The sequence below is a fragment of the Oncorhynchus gorbuscha genome, unplaced genomic scaffold (assembly GCF_021184085.1).
Source record: "Oncorhynchus gorbuscha isolate QuinsamMale2020 ecotype Even-year unplaced genomic scaffold, OgorEven_v1.0 Un_scaffold_2301, whole genome shotgun sequence".
Taxonomy (NCBI): domain Eukaryota; kingdom Metazoa; phylum Chordata; class Actinopteri; order Salmoniformes; family Salmonidae; genus Oncorhynchus; species Oncorhynchus gorbuscha.
Genome location: NW_025746852.1, coordinates 44849 through 57577, shown reverse-complemented (window position 1 = coordinate 57577; position 12729 = coordinate 44849). Strand labels below are relative to the sequence as shown.

General features: G+C 43.5%; 1 protein-coding gene across 1 annotated transcript in view; it reads right to left on the bottom strand.

The window, feature by feature from the left end:
* LOC124025600 (ATP-binding cassette sub-family C member 12-like) overlaps nt 1-12729 on the bottom strand; it is a gene marked incomplete at its 3' end in the record, with an annotated part of 80643 nt that overhangs the window by 26093 nt on the left and 41821 nt on the right. The window contains exons 7-10 of the mRNA XM_046338961.1: nt 11371-11478; nt 10724-10972; nt 8768-8839; nt 8454-8578 (exon numbers count right to left, since the gene is read on the bottom strand). Of these exons, the coding sequence (XP_046194917.1) occupies nt 8454-8578; nt 8768-8839; nt 10724-10972; nt 11371-11478 (554 nt within the window). The remainder of the gene's footprint in view (nt 1-8453; nt 8579-8767; nt 8840-10723; nt 10973-11370; nt 11479-12729) is intronic.

Genomic DNA, 12729 nt, shown 5'->3' with positions numbered 1-12729 from the left:
GCAGAACAGGTCCAGCCACTCTACCACAACCACTGTTGGAGGACAGGAGAACAGACCACAGTAACATTACCTGGCCAGGTAAAGTAAAGGAGAACAGACCACAGTAACATTACCTGACCAGGTAAAGTAAAGGAAAAAACCCTGGCCAGTAAAGCGTAAAGGAGAACTTACTAACAGTAACATTACCTGACCAGGTAAGTAAAGGATTACCTGGCCAGAACAGTAACAGTAACATTACCTGACCAGGTAAAGTAAAGGAGAACAGTAACCCAGTAACATTACCTGACCAGGTAAAGTAATGGAGAACAGTAACAGTAACATTACCTGACCAGGTAAAGTAAAGGAGAACAGTAACAGTAACATTACCTGGCCAGGTAAAGTAAAGGAGAACAGTAACAGTAACATTACCTGGCCAGGTAAAGTAAAGGAGAACAGTTCATCATTACCTGGCCAGGTAAAGTAAAGGAGAACAGACCACAGTAACATTACCTGGCCAGCAAAGTAAAGGAGAACAGACCACAGTAACATTACCTGGCCAGGTAAAGTAAAGGAGAAAGACCACAGTAACATTACCTGGTCAGGTAAAGGAGAACAGACCCTGTAACATTACCTGGCCAGGTAAAGTAAAACCCAGACCACAGTAACATTACCTGGCCAGGTAAAGGAGAACAGACCACAGTAACATTACCTGGCCAGGTAAAGTAAAGGAGAACATACCACAGTAACATTACCTGGCCAGGTAAAGTAAAGGAGAACAGACCACAGTAACATTACCTGGCCAGGTAAAGTAAAGGAGAACAGACCATAGTAACATTACCTGGCCAGGTAAAGTAAAGGAGAACAGACCACAGTAACATTACCTGGCCAGGTAAAGTAAAGGAGAACAGAACATAGTAACATTGCCTGGCCAGGTAAAGAAAGGAGAACAGATCACAGTAACATCACCTGGCCAGGTAAAGTAAAGGAGAACAGACCACAGTAACATTACCTGGTCAGGTAAAGGAGAACAGACATAGTAACATTACCTGACCAGGTAAAGTAAAGGAGAACAGACCATAGTAACATTACCTGGCCAGGTAAAGTAAAGGAGAACAGACCACAGTAACATTACCTTCAGTAACATTACCTGGCCAGGTAAAACAAAGGAGAACATATCAGTAACATTACCTGGCCAGGTAAAGTAAAGGAGAACAGAACAGTAACATTACCTGGCCAGGTAAAGTAAAGGAGAACAGTAACAGTAACATTACCTGACCAGGTAAAGTAAAGGAGAACAGCATGGGAAAACCACAGTAACATTACCTGGCCAGGTAAAGTAAAGGAGAACAGACCATAGTAACATTACCTGGCCAGGTAAAGTAAAGGAGAACAGTAACAGTAACATTACCTGACCAGGTAAAGTAAAGGAGAACATTAACATTACCTGGCCAGGTAAAGTAAAGGAGAACAACAGTAACATTACCTGGCCAGGTAAAGTAAAGGACAACAGACCACAGTAACATTACCTGGCCAGGTTAAAGGAGAACAGACCACAGTAACATTACCTGGCCAGGTAAAGTAAAGGACAACAGACCACATAACATTACCTGGCCAGGTAAAGTAAAGGAGAACAGACCACAGTAACATTACCTGATTCAGGTTCTGGAGAACAGTAACAGTAACATTACCTGGCCAGGTAAAGTAAAGGAGAACAGACCACAGTAACATTACCTGGCCAGATAAAGGAGAACAGACCACAGTAACATTACCTGGCCAGGTAAAGTAAAGGAGAACAGAACATAGTAACATTGCCTGGCCAGGTAAAGTAAAGGAGAACAGACCACAGTAACATTACCTGACCAGGTAAAGTAAAGGAGAAGAGACCACAGTAACATTACCTGACCAGGTAAAGTAAAGGAGAACAGACCACAGTAACATTACCTGGCCAGGTAAAGTAAAGGAGAACAGACCACAGTAACATTACCTGGCCAGGTAAAGTAAAGGAGAACAGAACATAGTAACATTGCCTGGCCAGGTAAAGTAAAGGAGAACAGACCTCAGTAACATTACCTGGCCAGGTAAAGTAAAGGAGAACAGAACATAGTAACATTGCCTGGCCAGGTAAAGGAGAACAGACCACAGTAACATTACCTGGCCAGGTAAAGTAAAGGAGAACAGAACATAGTAACATTGCCTGGCCAGGTAAAGGAGAACAGACCACAGTAACATTACCTGGCCAGGTAAAGTAAAGGAGAACAGAACATAGTAACATTGCCTGGCCAGGTAAAGTAAAGGAGAACAGTAACAGTAACATTACCTGACCAGGTAAAGTAAAGGAGAACAGACCACAGTAACATTACCTGACCAGGTAAAGTAAAGGAGAACAGACCACAGTAACATTACCTGACCAGGTAAAGGAGAACAGACCACAGTAACATTACCTGGCCAGGTAAAGTAAAGGAGAACAGTAACAGTAACATTACCTGGCCAGGTAAAGTAAAGGAGAACAGACCACAGTAACATTACCTGGCCAGGTAAAGTAAAGGAGAACAGACCACAGTAACATTACCTGACCAGGTAAAGTAAAGGAGAACAGTAACAGTAACATTACCTGGCCAGGTAAAGGAGAACAGACCACAGTAACATTACCTGGCCAGGTAAAGTAAAGGAGAACAGTAACAGTAACATTACCTGACCAGGTAAAGTAAAGGAGAACAGTAACAGTAACATTACCTGGCCAGGTAAAGTAAAGGAGAACAGTAACAGTAACATTACCTGGCCAGGTAAAGTAAAGGAGAACAGACCACAGTAACATTACCTGGCCAGGTAAAGTAAAGGAGAACAGACCACAGTAACATTACCTGGCCAGGTAAAGTAAAGGACAACAGACCACAGTAACATTACCTGGCCAGGTAAAGTAAATGAGAACAGACCACAGTAACATTACCTGGCCAGGTAAAGTAAAGGAGAACAGACCATAGTAACATTACCTGGCCAGGTAAAGTAAAGGAGAACAGACCACAGTAACATTACCTGGCCAGGTAAAGTAAAGGAGAACAGAACATAGTAACATTGCCTGGCCAGGTAAAGTAAAGGAGAACAGACCACAGTAACATTACCTGGCCAGGTAAAGGAGAACAGACCACAGTAACATTACCTGACCAGGTAAAGTAAAGGAGAACAGTAACAGTAACATTACCTGGTCAGGTAAAGTAAAGGAGAACAGACCACAGTAACATTACCTGACCAGGTAAAGTAAAGGAGAACAGACGACAGTAACATACCAGGTAAAGTAAAGGAGAACAGAACACAGTAACATTACCTGACCAGGTAAAGTAAAGGAGAACAGTAACAGTAACATTACCTGGCCAGGTAAAGTAAAGGAGAACAGTAACAGTAACATTACCTGGCCAGGTAAAGTAAAGGAGAACAGACCACATTAACATTACCTGGCCAGGTAAAGTAAAGGAGAACAGACCACAGTAACATTACCTGGCCAGATAAAGGAGAACAGACCACAGTAACATTACCTGGCCAGGTAAAGTAAAGGAGAACAGAACATAGTAACATTGTGGCCAGGTTACCTGGTCAGACCCAGGTAACATTACCTGGCCAGGTAAAGGAGAACAGACCACAGTAACATTACCTGGCCAGGTAAAGTAAAGGAGAACAGACCACAGTAACATTACCTGGCCAGGTAAAGTAAAGGAGAACAGTAACAGTAACATTACCTGGCCAGGTAAAGTAAAGGAGAACAGACCACAGTAACATTACCTGACCAGGTAAAGTAAAGGAGAACAGACCACAGTAACATTACCTGGCCAGGTAAAGTAAAGGAGAACAGTAACAGTAACATTACCTGGCCAGGTAAAGTAAAGGAGAACAGACCACAGTAACATTACCTGACCAGGTAAAAAGGAGAACAGACCACAGTAACATTACCTGGCCAGGTAAAGGAGAACAGACCACAGTAACATTACCTGGCCAGGTAAAGTAAAGGAGAGTAACATTACCTGGCCAGGTAAAGTAAAGGAGAACAGTAACAGTAACATTACCTGGCCAGGTAAAGTAAAGGAGAACAGACCACAGTAACATTACCTGACCAGGTAAAGTATAGGAGAACAGACCACAGTAACATTACCTGGCCAGGTAAAGTAAAGGAGAACAGTAACAGTAACATTACCTGGCCAGGTAAAGTAAAGGAGAACAGACCACAGTAACATTACCTGGCCAGGTAAAGTAAAGGAGAACAGTAACAGTAACATTACCTGGCCAGGTAAAGTAAAGGAGAACAGACCACAGTAACATTACCTGGCCATGTAAAGTAAAGGAGAACAGACCACAGTAACATTACCTGACCAGGTAAAGTAAAGGAGAACAGACCACAGTAACATTACCTGACCAGGTAAAGTAAAGGAGAACAGACCACAGTAACATTACCTGACCAGGTAAAGTAAAGGAGAACAGACCACAGTAACATTACCTGACCAGGTAAAGTAAAGGAGAACAGACCATAGTAACATTACCTGACCAGGTAAAGTAAAGAGAGAACAGTAACATTACCTGGCCAGGTAAAGTAAAGGAGAACAGACCACAGTAACATTACCTGACCAGGTAAAGTAAAGGAGAACAGACCACAGTAACATTACCTGACCAGGTAAAGTAAAGGAGAACAGACCACAGTAACATTACCTGACCAGGTAAAGGAGAACAGACCACAGTAACATTACCTGGCCAGGTAAAGTAAAGGAGAACAGTAACAGTAACATTACCTGGCCAGGTAAAGTAAAGGAGAACAGACCACAGTAACATTACCTGGCCAGGTAAAGTAAAGGAGAACAGACCACAGTAACATTACCTGACCAGGTAAAGTAAAGGAGAACAGTAACAGTAACATTACCTGGCCAGGTAAAGGAGAACAGACCACAGTAACATTACCTGGCCAGGTAAAGTAAAGGAGAACAGTAACAGTAACATTACCTGACCAGGTAAAGTAAAGGAGAACAGTAACAGTAACATTACCTGGCCAGGTAAAGTAAAGGAGAACAGTAACAGTAACATTACCTGGCCAGGTAAAGTAAAGGAGAACAGACCACAGTAACATTACCTGGCCAGGTAAAGTAAAGGAGAACAGACCACAGTAACATTACCTGGCCAGGTAAAGTAAAGGACAACAGACCACAGTAACATTACCTGGCCAGGTAAAGTAAATGAGAACAGACCACAGTAACATTACCTGGCCAGGTAAAGTAAAGGAGAACAGACCATAGTAACATTACCTGGCCAGGTAAAGTAAAGGAGAACAGACCACAGTAACATTACCTGGCCAGGTAAAGTAAAGGAGAACAGAACATAGTAACATTGCCTGGCCAGGTAAAGTAAAGGAGAACAGACCACAGTAACATTACCTGGCCAGGTAAAGGAGAACAGACCACAGTAACATTACCTGACCAGGTAAAGTAAAGGAGAACAGTAACAGTAACATTACCTGGTCAGGTAAAGTAAAGGAGAACAGACCACAGTAACATTACCTGACCAGGTAAAGTAAAGGAGAACAGACCACAGTAACATTACCTGGCCAGGTAAAGTAAAGGAGAACAGACCACAGTAACATTACCTGACCAGGTAAAGTATAGGAGAACAGACCACAGTAACATTACCTGGCCAGGTAAAGTAAAGGAGAACAGTAACAGTAACATTACCTGGCCAGGTAAAGTAAAGGAGAACAGACCACAGTAACATTACCTGGCCAGGTAAAGTAAAGGAGAACAGTAACAGTAACATTACCTGGCCAGGTAAAGTAAAGGAGAACAGACCACAGTAACATTACCTGGCCATGTAAAGTAAAGGAGAACAGACCACAGTAACATTACCTGACCAGGTAAAGTAAAGGAGAACAGACCACAGTAACATTACCTGACCAGGTAAAGTAAAGGAGAACAGACCACAGTAACATTACCTGACCAGGTAAAGTAAAGGAGAACAGACCACAGTAACATTACCTGACCAGGTAAAGTAAAGGAGAACAGACCATAGTAACATTACCTGACCAGGTAAAGTAAAGGAGAACAGTAACATTACCTGGCCAGGTAAAGTAAAGGAGAACAGACCATAGTAACATTACCTGACCAGGTAAAGTAAAGGAGAACAGACCACAGTAACATTACCTGACCAGGTAAAGTAAAGGAGAACAGACCACAGTAACATTACCTGACCAGGTAAAGGAGAACAGACCACAGTAACATTACCTGGCCAGGTAAAGTAAAGGAGAACAGTAACAGTAACATTACCTGGCCAGGTAAAGTAAAGGAGAACAGACCACAGTAACATTACCTGGCCAGGTAAAGTAAAGGAGAACAGACCACAGTAACATTACCTGACCAGGTAAAGTAAAGGAGAACAGTAACAGTAACATTACCTGGCCAGGTAAAGGAGAACAGACCACAGTAACATTACCTGGCCAGGTAAAGTAAAGGAGAACAGTAACAGTAACATTACCTGACCAGGTAAAGTAAAGGAGAACAGTAACAGTAACATTACCTGGCCAGGTAAAGTAAAGGAGAACAGTAACAGTAACATTACCTGGCCAGGTAAAGTAAAGGAGAACAGACCACAGTAACATTACCTGGCCAGGTAAAGTAAAGGAGAACAGACCACAGTAACATTACCTGGCCAGGTAAAGTAAAGGACAACAGACCACAGTAACATTACCTGGCCAGGTAAAGTAAATGAGAACAGACCACAGTAACATTACCTGGCCAGGTAAAGTAAAGGAGAACAGACCATAGTAACATTACCTGGCCAGGTAAAGTAAAGGAGAACAGACCACAGTAACATTACCTGGCCAGGTAAAGTAAAGGAGAACAGAACATAGTAACATTGCCTGGCCAGGTAAAGTAAAGGAGAACAGACCACAGTAACATTACCTGGCCAGGTAAAGGAGAACAGACCACAGTAACATTACCTGACCAGGTAAAGTAAAGGAGAACAGTAACAGTAACATTACCTGGTCAGGTAAAGTAAAGGAGAACAGACCACAGTAACATTACCTGACCAGGTAAAGTAAAGGAGAACAGACCACAGTAACATTACCTGGCCAGGTAAAGTAAAGGAGAACAGAACACAGTAACATTACCTGACCAGGTAAAGTAAAGGAGAACAGTAACAGTAACATTACCTGGCCAGGTAAAGTAAAGGAGAACAGTAACAGTAACATTACCTGGCCAGGTAAAGTAAAGGAGAACAGACCACATTAACATTACCTGGCCAGGTAAAGTAAAGGAGAACAGACCACAGTAACATTACCTGGCCAGATAAAGGAGAACAGACCACAGTAACATTACCTGGCCAGGTAAAGTAAAGGAGAACAGAACATAGTAACATTGCCTGGCCAGGTAAAGTAAAGGAGAACAGACCACAGTAACATTACCTGGCCAGGTAAAGGAGAACAGACCACAGTAACATTACCTGACCAGGTAAAGTAAAGGAGAACAGTAACAGTAACATTACCTGGTCAGGTAAAGTAAAGGAGAACAGACCACAGTAACATTACCTGACCAGGTAAAGTAAAGGAGAACAGACGACAGTAACATTACCTGGCCAGGTAAAGTAAAGGAGAACAGAACACAGTAACATTACCTGACCAGGTAAAGTAAAGGAGAACAGTAACAGTAACATTACCTGGCCAGGTAAAGTAAAGGAGAACAGTAACAGTAACATTACCTGGCCAGGTAAAGTAAAGGAGAACAGACCACATTAACATTACCTGGCCAGGTAAAGTAAAGGAGAACAGACCACAGTAACATTACCTGGCCAGATAAAGGAGAACAGACCACAGTAACATTACCTGGCCAGGTAAAGTAAAGGAGAACAGTAACAGTAACATTACCTGGCCAGGTAAAGTAAAGGAGAACAGACCACAGTAACATTACCTGACCAGGTAAAGTATAGGAGAACAGACCACAGTAACATTACCTGGCCAGGTAAAGTAAAGGAGAACAGTAACAGTAACATTACCTGGCCAGGTAAAGTAAAGGAGAACAGACCACAGTAACATTACCTGGCCAGGTAAAGTAAAGGAGAACAGTAACAGTAACATTACCTGGCCAGGTAAAGTAAAGGAGAACAGACCACAGTAACATTACCTGGCCATGTAAAGTAAAGGAGAACAGACCACAGTAACATTACCTGACCAGGTAAAGTAAAGGAGAACAGACCACAGTAACATTACCTGACCAGGTAAAGTAAAGGAGAACAGACCACAGTAACATTACCTGACCAGGTAAAGTAAAGGAGAACAGACCACAGTAACATTACCTGACCAGGTAAAGTAAAGGAGAACAGACCATAGTAACATTACCTGACCAGGTAAAGTAAAGGAGAACAGTAACATTACCTGGCCAGGTAAAGTAAAGGAGAACAGACCATAGTAACATTACCTGACCAGGTAAAGTAAAGGAGAACAGTAACACTACCTGGTCTGGTTGAAGGGTTCCCCCATCAAGATATTTTCTTGGACCGTGCCGTGGAAGATCCAGGCCTGCTGGGAAACGTAGGCAAACTCTCCGTCTGCTGTGACTGAACCATTCTGCAAGTGCATCTGGGGAACACGCAACACAAAGCATTACTTCATACACTTTCTGGAAGAATCTTTGGATGAGACCATTCATTTGACCATGTCTGCCCATTTTCAGTCATAGTGATGCATTTATTCCGTGTATTGAATGTATTGTTTGTATATGTGAACATTTAACTGATAAATGGTAACAAACACTTTGAAAACAAAAACCTGTTCTAAGATGCTCGATATCAGCGATGTCTTTCCACTTCCCACGTTGCCACAGATACCAAGCAGGTTTCCCTAAAAAGGCAAACAGTCATTTACATTTACATTAAAGTCATTTAGCAGACGCTCTTATCCAGAGCGACTTACAAATTGGTGCATTCACCTTATGACAGTCATCAGTAATCAATCACATAACTCCGACCCCTGCTTAACCTCATCTAACTCTGACCCCTGCTTACCTCATCTAACTCTGACCCCTGATTAACCTATATTAACTCTGACCCCTGCTTACCTCATCTAACTCTGACCCCTGATTAACCTATATTAACTCTGACCCCTGCTTAACCTATATTAACTCTGACCCCTGCTTACCTCATCTAACTCTGACCCCTGCTTACCTCATCTAACTCCGACCCCTGCTTACCTCATCTAACTCTGACCCCTGATTAACCTATATTAACTCTGACCCCTGCTTAACCTATATTAACTCTGACCCCTGCTTACCTCATCTAACTCTGACCCCTGCTTACCTCATCTAACTCCGACCCCTGATTAACCTATATTAACTCTGACCCCTGCTTACCTCATCTAACTCCGACCCCTGCTTACCTCATCTAACTCTGACCCCTGCTTACCTCATCTAACTCCGACCCCTGATTAACCTATATTAACTCTGATCCCTGCTTAACCTATATTAACTCTGACCCCTGCTTAACCTATATTAACTCTGACCCCTGCTTACCCTATATTAACTCTGACCCCTGATTAACCTATATTAACTCTGACCCCTGCTTACCCTATATTAACTCTGACCCCTGATTAACCTATATTAACTCTGACCCCTGCTTAACCTATATTAACTCTGACCCCTGCTTACCTCATCTAACTCCGACCCCTGCTTACCCTATATTAACTCTGACCCCTGATTAACCTATATTAACTCTGACCCCTGCTTACCCTATATTAACTCTGACCCCTGATTAACCTATATTAACTCTGACCCCTGCTTCTCCTATATTAACTCTGACCCCTGCTTACCTCATCTAACTCTGACCCCTGCTTACCTCATCTAACTCCGACCCCTGATTAACCTATATTAACTCCGACCCCTGCTTAACCTATATTAACTCCGACCCCTGCTTAACCTATATTAACTCTGACCCCTGCTTCTCCTATATTAACTCTGACCCCTGCTTACCTCATCTAACTCTGACCCCTGCTTACCTCATCTAACTCCGACCCCTGATTAACCTATATTAACTCCGACCCCTGCTTAACCTATATTAACTCTGACCCCTGCTTACCTCATCTAACTCCGACCCCTGCTTACCTCATCTAACTCCGACCCCTGCTTACCTCATCTAACTCTGACCCCTGCTTAACCTATATTAACTCCGACCCCTGCTTAACCTATATTAACTCCGACCCCTGCTTACCTCATCTAACTCCGACCCCTGCTTACCTCATCTAACTCCGACCCCTGCTTACCTCATCTAACTCTGACCCCTGCTTACCTCATCTAACTCTGACCCCTGCTTAACCTATATTAACTCTGACCCCTGCTTCTCCTATATTAACTCTGACCCCTGCTTACCTCATCTAACTCTGACCCCTGCTTAACCTATATTAACTCTGACCCCTGCTTAACCTATATTAACTCTGACCCCTGCTTAACCTATATTAACTCTGACCCCTGCTTCTCCTATATTAACTCTGACCCCTGCTTACCTCATCTAACTCTGACCCCTGCTTAACTCACCTAACCCAGACCCCACTCACCCCATCTCACCCAATACAAAGCCCTATCTAACCCAGACCCCACTCACCCCATCTAACCCAATCAAAAGCCCTATCTAACCCAGACCCCACTCATCCCATCTCACCCAATCAAAAGCCCTATCTAACCCAGACCCCATCTCACCCAATCATAAGCCCTATCTAACCCCAACCAGCACCTACCTTAGGCAGGTTGAAGGAGATGTTTCTCAGGGTGGGCTTGGCCTCGGTCTTGCCCGGTGTGTGAGTCCCGTTCTGGCCCTGTGGTTCCACCTTCCCTCCCTTCAGAGAGGCTGTGGTGCCTGGTGCCGTAGTGGTTGTCTGTCCTTCAGGCCCGGCCCAGGTGAATGTTGCCTTCTCCATGACCAGGGCCGAGGAGGACCCGTGTCTCTGGACCAGGTACGAGTCTGGGTTCTGTGTCATCAGCAGTTTCTACACACACACAGAGAGTGGACACGCACACACACGCACACACACATACACAACCCCCCACACACACACAGAGTGGACACGCACACACACACACATACATAACCCCCCCCCCCCACACACACACACACACACACACACAAGCAGGCACACACACACACACAAACACATCCACCCCCCCACCCCCAGGCACACATGCAGGCACACACACACACGCAGGCACACACACACACACACACACACACACACACAGACACACACACACACAGTAAACACACAGAGCTTATCTTCATGCTACAAAGAGACTGATAACAGAAATGCTTAGGACACATGTGCTTCATGATATACAGTAAGAGGATGAAGTTGATGATTGATAATGTTTTAAAGGAGAGGAGGCTCACCTTTAGCCGCGCTAGCGATACCAGTCCCTCGGCTATGGCTTTGACAGAGAAAGGCAGCAACCCCAGGGAGAACCGCATGGAGTTAAAGATGGCGATTGTGGTAAAAGCCTGGTAAAAACAAGATGGCGATTGTGGTAAAAGCCTGGTAAAAACAAGATGGCGATTAGGGTAACAGCCTGGTAAAAACAAGATGGCGATTGTGGTAACAGCCTGGTAAAAACAAGATGACGATTAGGGTAACAGCCTGGTAAAAACAAGATGGCTATTAGGGTAAACAGCCTGGTAAAAACACAGTAAGAGACATGACTTTACAGTACAGTACACACCACAAGGTGGTTATCTCTCTGAGCTAAAGGCCTTTCATTAGGTACTACTGTATTCATAGCTGACTGTGTTAGCCTGCTGAGCTAAAGGCCATTCATTCGGTACTACTGTATTCATAGCTGACTATGTTAGCCTGCTGAGCTAAAGGCCTTTCATTAGGTACTGGTCATAGCTGACTATGTTAGCCTGCTAAGCTAAAAGCCTTTCATTGGGTACTACTGTACTCAAAGCTGACTGCAGACTGTAGACATACTACTCAGTATGATTAGACTAGTTATTAGGACTAGGTATTAGGACTAGTTATTAGGACTAGGTTTTAGGACTAGTTATTAGGACTAGGTATTAGGACTAGGTCTAGGTATTAGGACTAGGTATTAGGACTAGGCATTAGGACTAGGTATTAGGACTAGGTATTAGGACTAGGTATTAGGACTAGGTATTAGGTCTAGGTATTAGGACCAGGTATTAGGTCTAGGTATTAGGACCAGGTATTAGGACCAGGTATTAGGTCTAGGTATTAGGACCAGGTATTAGGACTAGGTATTAGGACTAGGTATTAGGACGAGGCATTAGGACTAGGTATTAGGACGAGGCATTAGGACTAGGTATTAGGACTAGGTATTAGGACTAGGTCTGGGTATTAGGACTAGGTATTAGGACTAGGTATTAGGACTAGGTATTAGGACTAGGTCTGGGTATTAGGACTAGGTATTAGGACTAGGTATTAGGACGAGGCATTAGGACTAGGTATTAGGACTAGGTATTAGGACTAGGTATTAGGACTAGGACTAGGTATTAGGACTAGGTCTGGGTATTAGGACTAGGTATTAGGACTAGGTATTAGGACTAGGTATTAGGACTAGGTATTAGGACTAGGTCTGGGTATTAGGACTAGGTATTAGGACTAGGTATTAGGACTAGGCATTAGGACTAGGCATTAGGACTAGGCATTAGGACTAGGTATTAGGACTAGGTCTGGGTATTAGGACTAGGTATTAGGACTAGGAATTAGGACTAGGTATTAGGACTAGGTAT